The sequence below is a fragment of the Pseudophryne corroboree genome, chromosome 3, assembly GCF_028390025.1.
Source record: "Pseudophryne corroboree isolate aPseCor3 chromosome 3, aPseCor3.hap2, whole genome shotgun sequence".
In the NCBI taxonomy this organism is placed as follows: Eukaryota; Metazoa; Chordata; class Amphibia; order Anura; family Myobatrachidae; genus Pseudophryne; species Pseudophryne corroboree.
The window spans coordinates 706,363,752-706,386,337 of record NC_086446.1 but is presented as its reverse complement, the minus strand read 5'-3'; the positions used below and the strand labels follow the sequence as shown (position 1 = coordinate 706,386,337).

The window sequence follows — 22,586 nt, the reverse complement described above, 5'->3', positions numbered from 1 at the left end:
TCGGCATGTCTGAGGTAGAAGGCTCTCCTAGGGAGGAGGTGGAGTGAATTACTGTGGGGTCTCCGTTGGCAATGCCGACACCTGACTGGCTGGATATGTGGAATGTTTAAGTGCTAATGTGAATTTATTGCACAAAAGGTTGGACAAAGCTGAGTCCAGGGAATGTACAGGGTGTCAAGCCCTGCCTGCCCCTATGTCACAGGGACCTTCGGGGTCTCAAAAGCGCCCACTATCCCAAATAGTAGACACTGATACCGATACAGATTCTGACTCCAGTGTCGACTACGATGATGCAAAGTTACAGCCAAAATTGGCTAAAAGTATTCAATATATGATTATTGCAATAAAAGATGTTTTGCATATCACAGAGGACCCCCCTGTTCCTGACACAAGGGTACACATGTATAAGGAAAAGAAACCTGAGGTAACCTTTCCCCCGTCTCATGAGCTGAACGAGTTATTTGAAAAGGCTTGGGAATCTCCAGACAAAAAACTGCAGATTCCCAAAAGGATTCTTATGGCGCATCCTTTCCCGAATAAGGACAGGATACGGTGGGAATCCTCCCCAAGGGTGGACAAAGCAATGACACGCTTATCCAAAAAGGTGGCGCTGACATCCCAAGATACGGCTACCATCAGGGATCCTGCTGATTGCAAGCAGGAGGCTACCTTGAAGTCCATTTACACATATTCTGGTACCTTACTCAGACCGGCGATAGCGTCGGCTTGGGTTTGTAGCGCTGTGATAGCGTGGACAGATACCTTGGATAAGGATACCATTATCGGCGGAACTTGATACCCTGGATAAGGATACCATTTTATTGACCCGGGGTCGTATTAAAGATGCTGTCATATATATGAGAGATGCTCAAAGGGACATTGGCCTACTGGGTTCTAGAGTCAACGCTATGGCGATTTCTGCTAGACGAGTCCTATGGCAATGGACAGGTGATGCCGACTCAAAGAGGCATATGGAGGTTTTACCTTACAGGGGTGAGGAATTGTTTGGGGAAGGTCTCTCGGACCTGGTTTCCACAGCTACTGCAGGTAAATCAAATTTTTTGCCCTATATTCTCTCACAGCCTAAGAAAGCGCCACATTATCAGATGCAGTCCTTTTGGTCAAATAGAAACAAGAGAGTACGAGGATCGTCCTTTCTTGCCAGAGGTAAGGGCAGAGGGAAAAAGCTGCCTACCACAGCTAGTTCCCAGGAGCAGAAGTCCTCCCCGGCCTCTACAAAATCCACCGCATGACGCTGGGGCTCCGCTGAGGGAGTCTGCCCCAGTGGGGGCAAGTCTTCGACTTTTCAGCCACATCTAGGTTCACTCACAGGTGGATCCCTGGGAAATAGAAATTGTTTCCCAGGGGTACAAGCTGGAATTCGAAGAGGTGCCTCCTCGCCGGTTTTTCAAATCGGCCCTGGCAGCTTCTCCCCCAGAAAGGGAGATAGTTTTAACTGCGATTCACAAATTGTGTCTTCAACAGGTGGTGGTCAAAGTTCCCCTGCTTCAGCAAGAGAAGGGGTATTACTGAACCCTGTTTGTAGTCCCGAAACCGGACGGTTCGGTCAGACCCATTTTAAATTTAAAATCCTTGAACCTATACTTGAAAAGGTTCAAGTTCAAGATGGAATCGCTCAGAGCGGTCATAGCCAGCCTAGAAGGGGAGGATTTTATGGTATCCCTGGACATAAAGGATGCATACCTTCATGTTCCCATTTATCCACCTCATCAGGCGTACCTGAAATTTGTGGTACAGGAGTGTCATTACCAATTTCAGACGTTGCCGTTTGGGCTTTCCACGGCCCCGAGGATTTTCACCAAGGTAATGGCGGAGATGATGGTGCTCCTGCTCAAGCAGGGTGTCACAATTATCCCATACTTGGACGATTGCCTCATAAAAGCGAGATCACGAGAGCAGTTGTTGAACAGCGTGTCACTTTCGCTGAAGGTGTTGCAGCAACACGGCTGGATTCTCAATATCCCAAAGTCACAGTTGGTTCCTACGACTCGTTTGACCTTCTTAGGCATGATTCTGGATACGGACCAGAAAAGGGTTTATCTGCCGATAGAAAAGGCCCAGGAACTCATGACTCTGGTCAGGGACCTATTGAAGCCAAAACAGGTGTCAGTGCATCACTGCACTCGAGTCCTGGGAAAGATGGTGGCGTCTTACGAGGCCATTCCCTTCGGCAGGTTCCATGAGAGGACTTTCCAATGGGACCTACTGGACAAGTGGTCCGGGTCACATCTACAGATTCATCAGTTGATCACCCTGTCCCCCAGGGCCAGGGTATCTCTCCTGTGGTGGCTGCAGAGTGCTCACCTTCTAGAGGGTCGCAGGTTCGGCATTCAGGATTGGATTCTGGTAACCACGGACGCGAGCCTCCGAGGTTGGGGAGCAGTCACACAGGGAAGAAACTTCCAAGATCTTTGGTCAAGCCAGGAGACTTGTCTTCACATCAACGTCCTGGAGCTGAGGGCCATATACAACGGCCTTCGTCAAGCGGAGAATTTGCTTCGCGATCGACCGGTTCTGATTCAGTCAGACAACATCACCGCAGTGGCTCATGTAAACCGCCAAGGCGGCACAAGGAGCAGAGTGGCAATGACGGAAGCCACCAGGATTCTTCGCTGGGCGGAAAATCATGTAAGCGCACTGTCAGCAGTGTTCATTTCGGGGGTGGACAACTGGGAAGCAGACTTCCTCAGCAGACATGATCTACATCCAGGAGAGTGGGGACTTCATCAGGAAGTCTTCGCACAGATTGCAAGTCAGTGGGGACTGCCCCAAATAGACATGATGGCGTCCCGCCTCAACAAAAAACTACAGAGGTATTGCGCCATGTCAAGAGACCCTCAGGCGGTGGCAGTGGACGCCCTGGTGACACCGTGGGTGATCCAGTCGGTCTATGTGTTTCCTCCTCTTCCTCTCATCCCCAAGGTGTTGAGAATAATAAGAAAACGAGGAGTACAGACAATTCTCATTGTTCCAGATTGGCCGTGAAGGGCCTGGTATACGGATCTGCAGGAAATGCTCACAGAAGATCCGTGGCCTCTTCCTTTAAGACAGGACCTGTTGCAACAGGGGCCCTGTCTGTTTCAAGACTTACCGCGGCTGCGTTTGACGGCATGGCGGTTGAACGCCGGATCCTAGCGGAAAAGAGCATTCCGGATGAGGTCATTACTACTCTGATAAAGGCTAGGAAGGACGTGACAGCTAAACATTATCACCGTATATGGCGGAAGTATGTTTCTTGGTGTGAGGCCAGGAATGCTCCTACGGAAGAATTCCATCTGGGCCGTTTCCTTCACTTCCTACAAACTGGAGTGAATTTGGGCCTAGAATTAGGCTCCATTAAGGTTCAGATTTCGGCCCTATCCATTTTCTTTCAGAAGGAATTAGCTTCTCTCCCGGAAGTAGGCTTTTGTGAAGGGAGTGCTGCATATTTAGCCTCCTTTTGTGCCTCCGGTGGCGCCTTAGGGCCTTAACGTGGTGTTGAGTTTCCTTAAATCCCACTGGTTTGAACCACTTAAAACGATGGAATTAAAATATCTCACTTGGAAAGTGGTTATGTTGTTAGCCTTGGCTTCGGCTAGGCGAGTGTCGGAGTTGGCGGCTTTGTCTCACAAAAGCCCCTATCTGGTGTTCCATGTGGATAGAGCAAAATTGCGGACTCATCCTCAATTCTTGCCCAAGGTCAGAGGCGTCACTAGGGTTGGTGTGACCCGGTGTGGTAACTCATGGTGTCCCCCCCCATGGACCTCCTCGTGTGTGTGTGTGTGTGTGTGTGTATGTATGTATGTATGTATGTATGTATGTATGTATATATATATAGCTATGCAGAGACTGGCACTCCTTATGATCCAGGTAAAAGCAGTAAAGATGCCCAGGTGCCGAATGTAGTGGTTAATAGCAAAGTAGAAGAATGCGGCACTCAAAGGACTTCATTGAAGACAGCAAGCTGGTTCAGGAAATAAGCTGACAGCGCAGCCTTGTAGGTCAACGTTTCATTTATTAACTAAATTTCGTCAGGACATCTTGTCCTGACGAAATTTAGTTAATAAATGAAACCAGCTTGCTGTCTTCAATGAAGTCCTTTGAGTGCCGCATTCTTCTACTTTGCTATGTATGTATGTATGTATATATATATATATATATATATATATATATATATACATATATATACACATACTTTTATATATATATATATATATATATATATATATATACACATACACACACACACAGAGATCAAAGAGGGAATTTTGAAGTGGGGGTATGGAAAATTGAAAGGGGTAGTGTCCACTCGATTGGGGTACTGTGGCAGATGCCGGGAAAAAAGGTGTGTGGCCAATCAGAAAGGGGGTGTCCTTAAGAGGCACTGGGTGAGAGGGAGGACACAAGGTGGAGGAAGGGACTGAGGAGGACGGGGGCATTGGGTGAGAGGGGGATGCAGGGTGGGAGAAGGACATACTGGGGACTGGGACTCTGGGTGGGAGAGGATGCAGAGTGGGAGGGGGACAGACTAGGGATTGGGACACTGGGTGGGAGAGGATGCAGAGTGGGAGGGGGACATACTAGAGATTGGGACACTGGGTGGGAGAGGGTGCAGAGTGGGAGAGGGACAGACTGGGGACACTGGGTTGGAGAGAAACATACTGGAGACTATCATTTAATTTTAAAGTCTACCAGCTCCAGCGGCGGCAGGTACAGGAACCAAGCGCCCGGCGGTGCTCCTTCAGTGGCAGGGACGAGATCCAGGCGCATCTCCTGTGCGCGCCCGGCGGTGCTGCTTCAGCAGCAGGGACGAGATCCAGGTGCATCTTCTGTGCACGCCCGGCGGTGCTCCGGCGGTGGCAGGCAGGGATGAGAGACGGGTACCCTGCTAGCTACAAAGACGGGAGCCGGGCGCACCCCATGTGGGCACCATGCACTCGACTCCCATTCTCCCTCCCAGGATACATCTACCATCCCAGAATGGCCTGCCCTGCAGTGCCGGCGTGCGTGATGACGTCACCGGGAGTGACGTACTGCACCCGGCATCTATAGATTGCGGCAGTACAGACCCGGCGGCGCTGCGGCGGTGAAAATAGTCAGGCCAGGCGGGTGTACAGCTCTTTTTGGTGTCACCCCATTGAAGGGTGACAACTGGGTGCGGCCGCACCCCCCGCACCCCCCATTATGACGCCACTGCCCAAGGTGGTTTCATCTTTTCATATGAACCAACCTATTGTGGTGCCTGTGGCTACGGGAGACTTGGAGGATTCCGAGTCCCTTGATGTAGTCAGGGCTTTGAAAATGTACGTGGCCAGAACGGCTTGGGTCAGGAAAACAGAGGCACTGTTTGTCCTGTATGCAGCCAACAAGGTTGGCGCTCCTGCTTCTAAGCAGACTATTGCTCGCTGGATCTGTAACACAATTCAGCAGGCTGATTCTACGGCTGGATTGCTGTTACCAAAATCGGTTAAGGCCCATTCCACTAGGAAGGTGGGCTCTTCTTGGGCGGCTGCCCGAGGGGTCTCGGCATTACAGCTGTGCCGAGCTGCTACTTGGTCGGGTTCAAACACCTTTGCAAAGTTTTACAAGTTTGATACCCTGGCTGAGGAGGACCGCATGTTTGCTCAATTGGTGCTGCAGAGTCATCCGCACTCTCCCGCCCATTTCGGAGCTTTGGTATAATCCCCATGGTCCTTACGGAGTCCCCAGCATCCTCTAGGATGTAAGAGAAATTAAGATTTTAAACCTACCGGTAAATCTTTTTCTCCTAGTCCGTAGAGGATGCTGGGCGCCCGTCCCAGTGCGGACTACTTTTGCAAGACTTGTATATAGTTATTGCTTACATAAGGGTCATGTTACAGTGTTGTTCAGTCTCTGACTGATGCTGTGTTTCATGCTGTTAACTGGTTCATATAACCCAAGTTATACGGTGTGAATGGTGTGGGCTGGTATGAATCTTACCCTTGGATTAACAAAAATCCTTTCCTCGTACTGTCCATCTCCTCTGGGCACAGTTTCTTTAACTAAGGTCTGGAGAAGGGGCATAGAGGGAGGAGCCAGTGCACACCCATTCCTAAAATTCTTTTTTAGTGCCCATGTCTCCTGCGGAGCCCGTCTATCCCCATGGTCCTTACGGAGTCCCCAGCATCCTCTATGGACTAGGAGAAAAAGATTTACTGGTAGGTTTAAAATCTTATTATTCCTAGTTAAACATAGAAACATAGCAATTAACAGCAGATAAGAACCACTTTGTCCATCTAATAGAGAAATGAAGTGAATGGAAAGAGTCTAAGTTGGTCGTTGTCAGGGACCCCAGTAGGTATCTCTGAATTTTCACTGACTATAGTCATAGTGAAAATGAATGAATAACCTTGACCAATCCCGCAGATTCCCATGTCCTGATATAACGCAGGAAGAGCTGAATATAATACTCACAATGGATAGTCTGTCTCTCTGCCTTTTGTACCGTACACCTATTTACTGCCCTCACCCATTACACTCTATCACAACTGTGCAGACTCGACGACACAGACTGCCACACAGCTAGCTAATAAGTTATAGTATAACCTTAGTGATCAAATAGCTTCCTCAAAAATTGGGTTCTGGACAATTTATAAAAGTGACTAATAAAGGAATACTTTATTTACAAAAGAAGTACAATGCTTGATTATAGACATTACAGTATATGAAGAGTAACCGATTACATAGACAAACGTGTTGCAATTTCAAATAAAAAGGAAAAAAGTTACAGAATATAACATGCAGCTTTCTCTGGCTGAGGGGGAGCATCAGAAACTGCAGGTAAAAACTTATCACCTTCAAATTGACCTCCTAGTTTGACACAGATCAACAAACTTCCACAAATATTATCACCTATCCCTCTACTCCATAGATGGTGTAATGACCAAATCTCTGATGACTTCCTGACCAGTTCATCCTAGGAATGCCCACATAATTTTTTACTCAAGTACAAAAAATTGTACATAATGTCCCCTGTGTAATAACTATCTGAAATATGGTATGTTCACATTAATTTCCATTATTTAGGCTGTAATATGAGTTTAAATATAACATAGCTGGGAGGTGTGATTGGTCAGAGTGCTCGTTTCATTCAACCTATACATGCTAGTGATTCCCAAATTGTACCTAACCAACACACTAATGTCATGTATTTTAGGATTTCTAAAGCTCCTCGAAAGTGTAGAAATACACAATTTCAGTCAAAATAGATAGCATATTGTTTGGCCTATGAGATCTGTTTGCAGTCTGAATACACCCTTTAGTTAGACACCTAAGTGTTTAATCCTGCTTACCACTGCTGTGTTCAGCTTGATGTAATTAATAAACAGCCACATACAAAAGGCATTATTTATGAATCCCTGTTCAGTTATTTGTGTCTTCTGGTCATAGTATGTCCTCAGAGAAATACATTCTAATGAACTACACTAAACATTTTACATCATATTGATCTGTGTGGGGCAGACTTATAACCTAATGACATAAGAAAAATGTAACTCGCAATATGTCATAATATTATCCATATCTCTACTGTCATTTGTGCCCATAATCCTCTACAGTATATAATTTTAATTTCTCTTTCTATTTCTTTCAGAACTGAAGAGATTTGAATTGCATTTGAATGTACCATCCTCTATAGCAGTGATAGATAAATCCTTTCACCTGGAGACTTGTGGCAGGTAAGAACAGTATTTCTATAGTGTGACTCCTCAAACTCATACCCTCCCCTTTTATTATTACTAAATCTCCAGCTATTTCAGCTAGGCACACATCTGAAAGATGAATGATCCACAATTTGTTTCTGACAGATGAGACAATCCTGAAAACATTCAATTTCCTGAATACACACTACACAAATATTGTTCCTATATGAACAATGATTTTCTTGGTGTGATGTATTTTACATGCTGTTAGGCAGATCTCTGTACACACTGCATTTACCACACAACATGAGCTTATTGGGACTGACGAACATTGTGCAGCACTCCGGATGTCGGGAGCCAATCTGTTACATGTATGAGTGAACGTCTGCCCCAAGTGCTGTCTGCACACTGCACAATAAGCTGTGAGATGGGTCTGATAATTGCACAGTGTGTACCTAGCATTGCACAATAGTGCCAAAATCATTTACACAGATTTAACCACATAAAATATATACAGTCGGGACAGATTCATAGCTGCACACAAGTTGGCATCAAGTGCGACAACATCACATGCTGCAACAGTGCCCAATTTACAAAATGGGGGTATATTGACCTCATTGTGCAGGTATCCCAGCCCTAGGTCTGTGTGTTTGGAGGCAGATTTCCTGGCCCAAGGAGAGGAGTTCCGATGGCTAGACTGAGTAAGCTCCAGCCGAGCTCTGTGGCACGCCCACAACTGGGGGGTGGGGGGTAGGGGGCATGTGAACTGAGTGCCTGCTTAAAGGGGGCGCTGGGACTTTGCTGTGTCGGCCAACCAGAGAATGAATAGGAGGCCTAGTGGCAGGCCAGTACACTTTAAGCATTTCTGGCTGCACTTATCTGACTGTCAGCAGCTGACAGCCTGTACTGATTAGGCAGGCAGCATCATCTTCTACCTCCTCCGAGGCAGCTATTGCACGCACTTCCTCCCCCTGCAGCCTAGGTGATCGGGCTCCGCAGCACCTCTCAAGGCTGTAGGCAGGGAAGTCCAGTCACTGCTTTCACCCAGCCTTCATGAATTTTACAATGCATTTAAGCTTGCAGCCCACATCACGGGTCCTGTAAACTTTTGTGGAAGTGGCCCGACATGGGAAGCACAAGAGGTATAACATACCATGTAGCCATGTCGGTTTACCGGGAATCTTCCTGGTGAGCCCTATGGCCAATCTGCCCCTCCTTACTCTGCTGCCAGGGATTGTGGCCACTGGGGTGGTGGGGTGCCAAATTATTGCCTTACCTGGGTGATAGGAATCCTAGTTTCGGCCCTGGCTGCGGCCATCACAGTGATCTAGTGCTGCATCTTGTATGCAGCTCTCAGATGGCAGAGGCGTCATTTTACTATGGCACCTCCCCAACGTTAGCATATAAATTGTACGTTATTGCATGTATCTGCATAAGGCACAGTGAACTGTTTATAACTGTTATAAAATGATAATCTCACACAAGATCTACAATATAAGGTGTATATATATATATATATACAGGTATATATCATATACGGGCAGCACTGCCAGTCTCAGTCAACACATTACCCGGTGCCCTCTTAGGTACCCGATTTAGGGGTCCATATACAGTATACTTGAAAGTGGCTCACGGGATTAGAATTCAGACACGGACCTCAGCAGATAATATCAACATCTAGAGGCTTTATTTCCTCGCCATCAGGATGACCCCTGAGGAAGTCCCATAACGGAAAAAGGGACAAAATGCGTTGGGCACCCACCGGACACTGACCGGCTCCCCGCTCTCTATATGAGAAACAACAGATAAGCACAATGTTTATATAGAAATTGTACGAGTCCATCTATTTTTCTTGTCATTTATGCATTCTTTATTAAAAATCCTTTTTTAAACAATACTACACTATCAGAGATTCTCTCTTTCCCATATGGGAGCTTTGTTTTTATTTTCAAGGCATCCTAATATTGCTGATTGAACGTGGGAATTACCCAACTGAGTGCAGTATTAATGTGAGTGCTGTTTTTCAACTTACTTTAATTTTTGCCCACTAAAGACCGGTGTTGCACCCCCATAAATTGGTAAAAAAGCACTTTACCTATAGTGGGTCAGCACAAAAGCACAAGTCTCTCTAATGCCCTTATTTATCTAGCACCATAGCACTTTATACTGCACAGAGCCACTTTATTGCAAATATTGCACTTATTGGCACTTAATCACTTTTAAGAGCAAAGTTACTGAAACGTGTGTGTATATATATATATATTTTTTACACATCCACGTATAAACTCTACACCAATGCCGGGACGAGTCTAAGAGGAGAAGGAATACGAGTGATCCTGCGTTTAAAGACACTGTGTATAAGACAAAAATGAAAGTGTGAGATGGTGTAACCGGGGCGCCCTCTTTCCGTGGTCGTGTGGAAAGACTAAATCAATGGTCAAAATACTGAATGCAATATATATATGCTGATACCAATTCCAATGAGTTTCGGTAAAAATCATATGTATTTAATACAATAAAAATTCACATACAATAACTAAAAGCATACCATAGAGGTAAGCTAGGAGCAACAGGTGTTAAATGAGGCAGGGTGGTCAAAGATACACCCTGCTCTGGCTCCTAGGCTTACTGATGGGTCGCTTACCCCTGGATAGGTGATGGTCGATATTTTAAACAGCTCAAATCGCAATTCAAAAAATGTTGGAAAGCATACCGTAGAGGTAGCTATGGAGCCGCAGGTGTTGTAGCAAGCAGGGTGGTCCAGACTTCACCCTGCTCTGGCTCCCAAGCTAACCACCAGGTCGATGTCCAATGAATGAAAGGTTTGAGTTCTTGATGGATCCAATACCAACGCGTTTCGAGATCTGTAATCTCTTCCTCAGGGCTTGATGGTGTTCCATGTCTCCAGAAATGGATTTTAAGGATGGTGTAAGGTTGGTTCCGGGTCATAGGTCACTTGAGCCAGAAGTAGTTCAAAAGGATCCTTTTTAGTAAAACCAGATTACTGATGGTGAAATATATCTATATTAGTGCTCTATGATGAGCAGAGGGTGCAGATTTAGGTGAAAAACCGCTAAAAACGTCCGGCCGGGCGACCGGAAGTGACCCGGACCGGAAGTACATTACCGGAAGTGACATGTCGATATGGATGGCTGGATTAAACATGCATATAGTCATAATCGGTGTAGCAAAAGATCTCTATAGGTGGAAAAGAGACTTGTGATGAATAAGAGTGGAACATAGACTCAACTATAACCGTGGGTTACTGTGAAGTTCGTGATAGTTCAGGAAGTGCGGCTCCGATACCGAAAGTGGCGCAATGATTTGCGTTCCACCGACCGGAAGTGACACGGTTTGTTTGTGCGTCACTGACCGGAAGTTGTTGAAAATGTAGCTAGAAAGGCGGTTGTGAGACGCAGAGGTCTAATTATGATGATAACATTGTTATCATCATATATATATCATCATATATATATTAGCTGTTCTACCCGTTCGTTCTTCACACAGAAGTTTCTGATTTTCAAGGTTGTAAATATAAATGAGTATTAATAATTTGGTAAATCTATAGAGATGCAAATTTGAGACGTCTTAATATAAGTAAATATTAATCCATAGTTATTGGCATTACCCGAGGAGAACCCGTTGCAGATACGGCAAAAAGTGACAGGACCATTTTTGTAGTTTATTAAATTCTACACATTGGCGGTGCAGTCCAAATTTTGATTTGATTGTCCATTTGGGCGTTATCATTCATGCAACGCAAGCTACGCATCGGTAATGACGTCATTGTGTCAACCTCTATTCATCTCATTAGGGGAGGTTTATTAAAATTCTAATTACGTAATTTTCCTATTTCCCACCTGAAGAATACCTCTGTAAAATTCAGCTTCCTAACATATTGGGAAGTAAGAGAATTTGTAGTGATGAGTCAGTCAGTGAGTGAGTGAGGGCTTTTGAATTCATATATATATCAGGGCAGAAACTAGGATTTTTGTCACCCGGGGCAAGGTAGTCATTTGACACCCCCCCCCCCCCCAAAAAAAAAAATATATATTTTTTTTACAATAAATAAATAAAAAAATAAAAAAACTAAACATTTTAAAATAAATAAATAAATGAATAAAAATATTATATATATATATCTCTTTCAGAACTTTTTTACCTGAAAAATTGCCTTTTCTAACATAAATTTCATATCCAGGAAAAAGTGTCCCCATTTTACACAGTACGACAGGCAAGTGTCCCCATTTTACACATTGCGGCAGACAGGTGACCCCATTTTACACATTGCGGCAGACTGGTGCCCCCATTTTACACATTGTGGCAGGAAAAAGTGTCCCCATTTTACACATTGCGGCAGGCACGTGTTCCCATTTTACACATTACGCTGGCAAGTGTCCCCATTTTACACATTGCGGCAGACACGTGTCCCCATTTTACACAGTACGACAGGCAAGTGTCCCCATTTTACACATTGCGGCAGACAGGTGTCCCCATTTTACACATTGCGGAAGGAAAAAGTGTCCCCATTTTACACATTGCGGCAGGAAAAAGTGTCCCCATTTTACACATTGCGGCAGGAAAAAGTGTCCCCATCTTACACATTGCGGCAGAAAGGTCCCCATTTTACACATTCCGGCAGGTGGTGGGGAGAGGGAGGGAGAGAGAGAGAGAGGGAGGGAGGGAGAGGGGCTGACTTACATTTGAAGCGGTTCTCGCCGCTCTTCAGCCGCCTCTCCCTCCTCGTCTGCGCGGCTCCCCCTTCTCCCTCCTCACGAGTGCCCAGCTCGGGGGGCGGGGTTCCGTGGAATGACGCGTTTGCGTCGTGACGTCACAACGCAATCGCGTCATTCCGCGAAACCCCGCCCTCCCCGAGCTGGGCACTCGGGAGGAGGGAGAAGGGGGTTTCAAAGTACAAAGAAGTGCCGCGGCGCTGCACTGGCGCATAGGGAGAGGGTGTTAGGGGGTCTCGGCGCCCCCTCCAATCCGGCGCCCAGGTCGCCTGCCCCCCTAGCCCCCCCCCTAGTTTCGGCCCTGTATATATATATATATATATATATATATATCAGTGATGTGCAGTGAGCTGAATGGCTGGGGAGGCACACATGTTGTTAGGTCTGAGTGCTGGTAGCCTGCCTCACCCCTTACTTTTGTAACTCTCCCCTCACTACACTAACTCAGTGTCCATTGATTCTCCTACTTGCATCCCTGTGTCTTCTTTCCCTGTTGCTGCTGCTGTGGGCTGAGCTCCGCTCTCTTTACACTGCATTGCACTTCCTAGTGAAGGTGAAGGTGTCCATCAGTGCATTGAAGGTGTCATAGGCCCACCCCCACTCTCATAGGCATGCCACTATTAGCTCACTTTCTATGCAGCAATACTGGCCATGGTGTGGCTCCGCCCCCACTCTGTAAAGCAGTATCTGATTGTAGAAACTAGGCAGAGCTGCTGCTGCCTCATTTCTCGTCTCCCTGCAGTTCCAGGGATCTCCACAAAGCTGGTGAGCGTCAGCTATAAAAATGATTACAATGGACAAAGAAAATGTTTATAAATGATCAATATCTTCTTTGTTTTATTCTAGTTGTTTTTATGTCAACGCTCAGGAGTATGACAAAGGTATGACATGGGAGGCTGTGACTGTGTGTGTGTGTGTGTGTGTGTGTGTGTGTGTGTGTGTGTGTGTGTGTGTGTGTGTGTGTGTGTAGACAAAATATATGTATGCTAGAAACCATCTGGGCCCATCGGTAAAATTGACTATACTTTATCCAAGAAGCAGTCTCTCAATCCAACTCCTTAATTTTCAGACAATTGGCAGCACTTGGTCTTTTCTGTTCTAATTAGACTGCAGCTCCCGACTGTAAAAATGTCTCAGGATCCTTCGGGATAGATGGATCTTAAAAGTGATTAATAGAAGGATCGCTCCATAGTGCAAATAAGTTTATTCTCAAAATTGAGCCACTAGAGTATTGCTTGTACCAGATATAGCAGAACTGTGTACTCAATACCACATGACAATATATATAGTACCACACTACGGCAATCTCCACCACTTCCTCCATGCTCACTGGAATCAGGACCACACTGTGTCATCGGTTGGACCTCAAGTCACAGCACGCCAGGACAATGAGTACTCTAGCACAAGAGCAGGAGCACCAGGATAGTTTTGACACCAAGCCATGTCTCTACGCGTTTCGACAAGGACTTCATCAGAGTGCTGACTTGTGTGATGGAGACCTTTTAGACCCACTAGCATTCAATCAGCTGCATATACATTCCGGACATATATCCAAGCTAAACAATCCTATCTTTAATAGCGGTATTGTCTGATAAAGTGTTCATAACATAAAATCTATATAAAGAAACTTCTAAAACACATATATATGGAATTATACCGCATATAATTGGAGTTGAAGATATCCATCCCCTCTAATACTGATAACTGTGAGTAGCTCCGTAAAGCTGATTTTGGTTCTCATTATCCATTACATTTCATACTCATCACCCTTCTGGGTGATATTCCAATATATTAATATATACCTAGCCAATTAAACAGTAAAATTATTGGCAACAAATAATCTAAATACTAAGCAGTTGTATACTAAATTCTTTGTGGAACAGATGTGTAAGACATGTGATGTAAAATGCATCCAAGTTAATGAATCAAAATCTGGTCAGGAGTTTTCCTTTAGTGTGCATGTATCTAGATGTTTACTCTAATAGCCCCTGATGAAGGCGCTCCATATTAGATTCTATTGTTTACCATTTAATGGGCTAGCTACTGTATATATTAATATATTGGAAAATCTCCCAGCAGTTGATTTTCCAGTGATGAGTATGAAATGTAATGGATAATAAGAATCAAAATCAGCTTCACTGAGCTACTCGCTGTTAGCAGTATTAGAGGGGATGGATCTCTCCAGCTCCTAATGTTTCCTAACACATAATATGATAGATAATTATACATGGAACTAATGCCAATTCCATTTGAGGTCTAATACCGAAGGACTGTGCTTGAGAATAATAAAAGGTCTCCATGGTTTATTATTATTTCTAGTGATTCCCGTTGCTAGCATTTACTTTGTTAATTTTTATAGACATTGTAAGGGTTATAATTTTGACATTATATGCGGTATAATTCCATATATAAGTGTTTTAGGAGTTTCTTTATATAGATTTTATGTTATGAACACTTTATCAGATATTACCGCTATTAAAGATAGGATTGTTTAGCTTGGATATATGTCCGGAATGTATATGCAGCCGATTGGTTGCTAGGGGGTCTAAAAGGTCTCCAATACATCACACAAGCCAGCCCTCTGACGAAGTCCTTGACAAAACGCGTATGACCGTGGCTTGGTGATGAAACTACCACTGCTCTCCCGCTCTGGTGTACAAGTACTCGGTGTCCTGGCATGCTGTGACTGGCGGTCCGGCTGATGGCACGGTCCGGTCAAGAGTCCACTGAGCATGGAGGAAATGGTGGAGATTGCCATAGTGTGGTTCTGTATATTTAATGTCATGTGGTATTGAGTCCACAGTGCTGCTATATTTGGTATGAGCAATACTGTAGTGCAGGCTTGTCCAAACTGCGGCCCTCCAGCTGTTGTGAAACTACATATCCCAGCATGCCCCGACACAGTTTTGCTGTCAGGGAATGCTAAAGCTGTGTCAGGGCATGCTGGGGTGTGTGGCTCAGTTTTCATCTTTTATTATATTTTAAGAATATATATATATATATATATATATAGCAAAATCACAGAACAAAGTCCCGGGAAGCCGCACTGACACTCTCCATTAATAAAAAGCAGGTGTCCGGTTGAATAATGAATAATAGAGTCACATGCCAAACCCTCGGGGTGAGGTTTAAGACAGAACCAGCACTCTGCGTAGTTTTCAAGACAAGTTTTACTCCAAACTGTACTTCAATCATAGAATAGTCACATCGACATCAGCATAAAACGACAAAGGCATATACTCATCGCATCAAGATGGTAATGTAACACTGGAAAACTCCTTGCTGGTCCCAGTAACCATACAGAAGCTTATCAAATTATAAATATAAACAAAGTTTAATACAAAAAATCCTGACGCAAATGCAGGTAGCAAACGTACAAGATAAAAACAATTAGATAGCTTATCTATCCACAATTGGAAATGTCGTGTGAACAGCAAATCCCAGTTCCATAACCAGATGTTCAATTTAAAATCCTGAAGTAAATGCAGGTAGCATACGTACAAGATAAAAACATAAAAACGGCTTATCTGTCCACTGTTAGAAGTATCGGGTAAGCAGCAAATCCCAATTCCAACGCGTTTGGCAGAGGACTTCTTCAAGGTTCCTAATTTCAGAGTTTTATGCGGATTTTAATTTTGTGAAAACAGTACACACTATGTTTGCCTTTTGTTTTCTAATTTACATGTCCTAAAGTGTCATCCGATCGAAGCTGTCCTCAAGGAGCTAAGTTGTTCTTTTTTAAACTTTGCACATTGCACACCTCACAGGGTGAACTGGCTATACAATAATGGTGGTCATTCCGAGTTGTTCGCTCGGTATTTTTCATCGCATCGCAGTGAAAATCCGCTTAGTACGCATGCGCAATGTTCGCACTGCGACTGCGCCAAGTAACTTTACTATGAAGAAAGTATTTTTACTCACGGCTTTTTCTTCGCTCCGGCGATCGTAATGTGATTGACAGGAAATGGGTGTTACTGGGCGGAAACACGGCGTTTCAGGGGCGTGTGGCTGAAAACGCTACCGTTTCCGGAAAAAACGCAGGAGTGGCCGGAGAAACGGTGGGAGTGCCTGGGCGAACACTGGGTGTGTTTGTGACGTCAACCAGGAACGACAAGCACTGAACTGATCGCACAGGCAGAGTAAGTCTGGAGCTACTCTGAAACTGCTAAGTAGTTAGTAATCGCAATATTGCGAATACATCGGTCGCAATTTTAAGAAGCTAAGATTCACTCCCAGTAGGCGGCGGCTTAGCGTGTGTAACTCTGCTAAATTCGCCTTGCGACCGATCAACTCGGAATGAGGGCCTATATCTTAATATATAACACTATTAGGCACTCTCTTGCACTCTATTTTTTATTTATTCCCCCCGTACTGGGCACGAGCTGCCACCCATTGATTGATGGGGTGTGTTTTAATATCTTAATTGATCCTATAATATTTTATCAGTGTGTCTTAATTAGGATTGTCCTAGGTGCTATTCTTCACTTTTCTTCTTATATATATATATATATATATATATATATATATATATATATAATATAGAGAGCATGGTATTTTGATCACTGTTGTTTTATGGACCCTGCACTCTATATTGGATTTAAATGAGTGCTGCTTCTGTATATAAATACTAATATTTTTTGTCATCATGCAGTTATAACTCTGATCAAACGAAATTATAATTATATAAATTATGAGATAGAATCGCCACCTTTATCTCATCTCTCCACTTTCTAGCTACACCTATGGAAAACCAGTACATGGCTCTGTTAACCTTACAGTCTGTCTTGTCACTGCTGACCATGCTTGGCAAACTGACAGCAGCAGTGAAGAAGATGGTGGACACTCAGAAAAATGCATAAAACTACAGGATGTTAAGGTGAGAAATGCCGGCTCAGGATTAGTGCAGAGTGATTTGCAGAAACTAAAAAACCTAAGTAGTCATTCTGGTTTGTACAGAAATTATTTTATTCTTTGCCATCTGATACATTTGTTGAGAAGCAGGATCATCTACAGTATGTGGTATAACTTATAGCATTCATAAAGGAAGTGTCCAGATTTATGAAGGGATAATTTCATATTATTTGACATAATATAATAGTTATAATATATAATAGATGTCTTGTTCTCAGGTATTTTGTTCTCCTAGACACTGGGATGACAGCAGAGCAGTGTAGTCATTTATTCTCGACTACCTATAGTGTATCATGGGGGTCGGTCTCAGCTATTCTAGTGTTTACTATTAGAGATGTGCAGCGGGCATTTTTCGTGTTTTGTGTTTTGGTTTTGGATTCGGTTCTGCAGTCGTGTTTTGGATTTGGACGCATTTTGGCAAAACCACCCTTTCGGATTTTTGTCGGATTCGGATGCGTTTTGGATTCGAGTGTTTTGGGTTTTTTTAAACTCAAAAACAGCTTAAATCATTGAATTTAGGGGTAATTTTGATCCTATGGTATTATTAACCTCAATAACCATCATTTCCACTCATTTCCAGTCTATTCTGAACACCTCACACCTCACAATATTATTTGTAGTCCTAAAATAAGGGTACATACTTAGCAGTCAACCACCAATTTGAGGTTGGCTTGTTGAAGCTTCCGCACACACATAAGAACATACAAATTTAATAAAGAGTGACACACAAGTGAATCCACTTTTATTGATATCAGTTTTTATTTATTGTGTATTGTTTATAATTGTTGTCTTGCAATTTTTCACATTGTTAGGTAATTTTAATTATATGACATTAAAAGTTACATTTTAATTATACTTACCTTCATCCTAAAGTGCGCCAACAAAGGGAAAATCCATTTCTTTCCAGTGTTTTCCTTCATCTTTATTGTCTATGGCAGCACCCCCTACATATTATCACATATTGGTTTATAATATATATATTGGGGATCCGCATCGTATATCCAACACCTACTGTATTAATTCATTATAAGTCTAGTGCAGAAGATCTCCATTCCCCTTTTTCCCTAATCTACTCTTACTGATATCTATCCTGGTTGACATGATGTCCAGATTTTGGCCCTCATATTTTCTGACTTTAATACATTCTGATTAATCCATTGTGGCATACAATCTTTTCTTCTCCTTTTAGCTCCTTTGCATGCTTATTTTAATAGTATTGTTTGCCTACCTTAGTTTCTTGTCGTCGTCCCCCCCCTCCCCCCAAAATTTCTTTAATTATTGGTTGGGCTTCCAAAACCTATCCCATCATGCTCCTCTTCTTAAACACTTTACTTTCCTATCCAGCCTTCTCACCCTCTCCTGCATCTCAGCCATCACTGGGCAAGAGATAATGTCATTGTTTTTTCTTCCTTTCTCCTTCATCTAGACCTTATACCCTCATACTTTCACTGAAGTCACTCTGCTGATTCCTTTTACTTTTGACATTTTGCTTGCCTCTTCTACCCAGTACTCTCTTCTGGAACTATATCCTTCTCCTTCAGGAATGCCCAGGGCTCATCCATTCTCAAATAAACTTACATCGACTACTCTCTCTACCATAGCTCTTTCCTAACCTTTGTCTCCATAGTTCTCCAGTGGATTATCAAAAACTTCCCCAACACCATCTACTTCTCCAACTTTCTCCTTAACCCACTTCAATATTCCTACCCTCGGCATTAACAGACGTTTCCAAATTCCTTCATGATCATCTCACTCTCAAATCTAAGGGTAATTTCTCCTTACACATCCTACTGGATCTCTCTGCTGCCTTTGTCAATTAGATCACTTTGTCATCTGACAATCCCTCTACTTTACTAGTCTATATTTGTGACCCTTATTAAACTTTCTACTTTAACACATGTTTTAATCTTGTTTGTACTATTGGGTTTTGTTTGTTTTGGCCTTGTGATTAAAGGGTTGTACTCACCAGCCGATGCGGGAGAGATGGTTGCTGAGCGAACCGCTCAGCACACATCTCTCCTGCCGCTCAGCACAGCGCGATGTGTGCTGAGCGTGCGGGGGGAGATGGGGGGGCGCTCATTTCACCCAGCAGGTGAAGTGAGCGACCTGCTAGATTGGCCTGCACGGCAGGCAGTCTAGCACCAGCGATAGCGATGCGCGGGGCTGCGCATCGCTATCGCTGTGGGGGCTACACACGGAGCGATCCTGCTTAAAATCTAAGCAATCTGGTCAGATTGTTAGATTTTAAGCAGCGATCGCTCCGTGAGTACCCCCCTTAACAGTATGGATCTTTAAGTTGCTAAACATCTATCCTATGGAAATAATCTCTACATACAGTATGGCCCTCATTCCGAGTTGTTTGCTCATTGCCGAGCTTCGCTATATTGCGATTAGTCGCTTACTGCGCATGTGCAAGGTTCGCAGAGCGTACGCGGGTAGTTATTTTACTCAAAAGTTAGGTATTTTACTCACGGCATAACGCAGATTTTTCATCGTTCTGGTGATCGGAGTGTGATTGACAGGAAGTGGGTGTTTCTGGGCGGAAACTGGCCGTTTTATGGGTGTGTGCGGAAAAACGCTGCCGTTTCTGGGAAAAACGCGGGAGTGGCTGGAGAAACGGGGGAGTGTCTGGGCGAACGCTGGGTGTGTTTGTGACGTCAAACCAGGAACGAAAACTGACTGAACTGATCGCAGTGGCAGAGTAAGTCCAGAGCTACTCAGAAACTGCAAAGAAATTTCTATTCGCAATTATGCAAATCTTTCGTTCGCAATTCTGCTATGCTAAGATTCACTCCCAGAGGGCGGCGGCTTAGCGTGAGCAATGCTGCTAAAAGCAGCTAGCGAGTGAACAACTCGGAATGAGGGCCTATGTCTTGTTTCCTCACTTAACCTTAGTATGCATTATTCATACTTTTTTTTTATCTTTTACAGACTGACAGCAAAGGATGTCTGTCCAAGGAGATTGACCTTAGCTTTTTTAAACTTTCCAGAGAAACTTCAGAGTATTTAAAAATGTCATCCTCTCTGACAGAAGATGGAACAGGTGAGACTTAGTAAGGAAACAATGATGTTGCTTAAGGTACAGATCTACAGTGACCAACTTATCTGCCTTTATATTTTCTATATCTAGGGGAAGTCAGACATTAAAAAGAAATCAGGAATACTTTTCTGCATGATAGGAGCAGATTAGCACATAAGGGGTCTATTTACTAAACCTTTGATGGAGGTAAAGTGGATGGAGATAAAGTACCAGCCAATCAGCTCCTAATTATTATTTTTCAAACACAGCCTGTGACATGGCAGTTAGTACCTGATTGGCTGGTACTTTATCTCTGTCCCCTTTATCTCCATGCAAGGCTTAGTAAATAGACGCCTTAGTCACAGGAGTTTTCTAGTACAATACAATTCAAATGATGTCATGTTCATTGAACATGATTGTAGTGAAGGTATTCTTGGTACATTAAATATTCCTAATCAATATACTGTATATTAACCAGCAAATTTACATAACAGAGAATAATAATAGATGGTGAGAACAGTATTTAATGGTTAAAATGTAAAAAGGAAAGTATAAAAATAAGCTAAATCATACTTTGTATGAAAACTTGGGATATTGCCTTGTACAACTCCTTAAATCCCAGTAAAATATACTAAAAAGTAGGGACAATTGGTAGCATTGGGCCTAATTTAAATGTGGATGGAGCGAGCATTGCTGCTGCTTACTTGGAAGCTGCAGTGATGCACTAATATGTTAACGCAGCAGGGGCATTTGATATCATTAGAGGCCTCCTGCATGCATTTGTGACCAGGTTCTGCATCCTAGGATGCAGCATCGAATCACTTGTGACACCATCTGCTGGCTGTGTGACCCATGATGACATGCAAGCTGGCGGCTGCAGCTCTGACCAAAAAGCCAGACAATCTCTGTCTTCCTACGTAGATCCTGGACTCGGCACACCCCCAAAATGTAAGCAATAAGTCTATATTTTAGGAAACGGAGGCTATTGCTGACCCCTCTCTGCCCCCAAATGGCTGCAGACTTTCAATCACATGAGCTTTGCAGCTGTTCTGATTTCCGCACATGTGCAGTATGGGTCCTCAACATGCGCAAAGTTCTGAACATCGTGACTTTGCGACGTGTAGGAAGACCGTCGAGACCTGAATCAGGCCCAATGTGAATGTACATTTTTGATTGGTTGCTATGGTTTTGTTTAGATATGTACCTTTGAACATTGTTAGTAAATAGCCCTAAATGTTGCTAAGTTTGTGTAGCTGCCAGTGGACTTACTGTTAGAGTATTCATGTCCTTGAAATAATGTTTAATGTCATGTTACGGCATCAATGTGTTATGTTAGAAAAAGGTAAAGCTGAGGATTTAAATTGTACCTTAAACTGATCCAAAGTTGAAAAAATAAATGTTTGAGATTTTTGGAAAACAAGCAACAAGTCGCCTTCCTCAGCTGTGTTACCAATAGCCCTAAGCAAGGGATTGTTTGCTTTTAGCAGAGGGGGCCAAAAAATCTTGTTATTGTTAGTAGATGGTACGCTCTGTGCCTGTCTCCTTCTACAATAGGATCCTATGGGTGGATCCCCTAGTGTTTTTCCCCTAGTGCCAGTATCTCTCAGAGGCAGAGTTTACTGCATGCTCTGATCCTCCATCATAGTGACAGTGCTTGTAGAGCTGAGACCAGGAGCAGAGCACAGTGTGTGACCAGAGTGAGAGACTTGCAGAGTTCCTACATGTACCGTGCCTCCAGAGCTATCTCAGAGCCGGACGGCGCGTTCCCTTCACAGCAGGAGTCAGACTGCATAGCGGTGCAGTCCTCCGTCTCTTACCACCAGAGACATCCCCTGCTGATATGCCGCAGCCACACGAACAGACTGATAAGTACCTCTACCATTGCTGTGTTACCTTGTCTGATATAAGGGGCCAATTGCCTGTTATAATAATACATCAAAGTCACCTGTGTGTTTACTGAGTAAACCTGCATTGCTGTTTAAACTCATTAAGTGTGTGGACTAATGTCACTGCACCAGGCACCGCAATACTCTGCCAATAGGTTATGGGCCCAGACCCACATGCTTGAAGATTAACCCCTGAGTGTTTTGAGTAATAACACAGTATAAAAGAACACACAAAGTTTAAAGGTGACATTTTATACAAGTGCAGAGAAGATGTATCACACAGGGCACAGTAAATACTTTGCGAAGCTGAAAGGTTCAGAGAACTATGCTACATGGAAGTTTGCCATGGAGATGCAGCTTAAGCTGGAAAAGTTGT

The 22,586-nt window shown here is 43.8% G+C and overlaps 1 protein-coding gene across 1 annotated transcript in view; it reads left to right on the top strand.

Annotated features, from left to right (window-relative positions):
• LOC135056654 (alpha-2-macroglobulin-like) overlaps window positions 1-22,586 on the top strand; it is a 222,886-nt gene that overhangs the window by 35,510 nt on the left and 164,790 nt on the right. Inside the window, exons 7-9 of the mRNA XM_063962100.1 lie at window positions 7,613-7,697; window positions 17,129-17,270; window positions 20,237-20,348. Of these exons, the coding sequence (XP_063818170.1) occupies window positions 7,613-7,697; window positions 17,129-17,270; window positions 20,237-20,348 (339 nt within the window). The remainder of the gene's footprint in view (window positions 1-7,612; window positions 7,698-17,128; window positions 17,271-20,236; window positions 20,349-22,586) is intronic.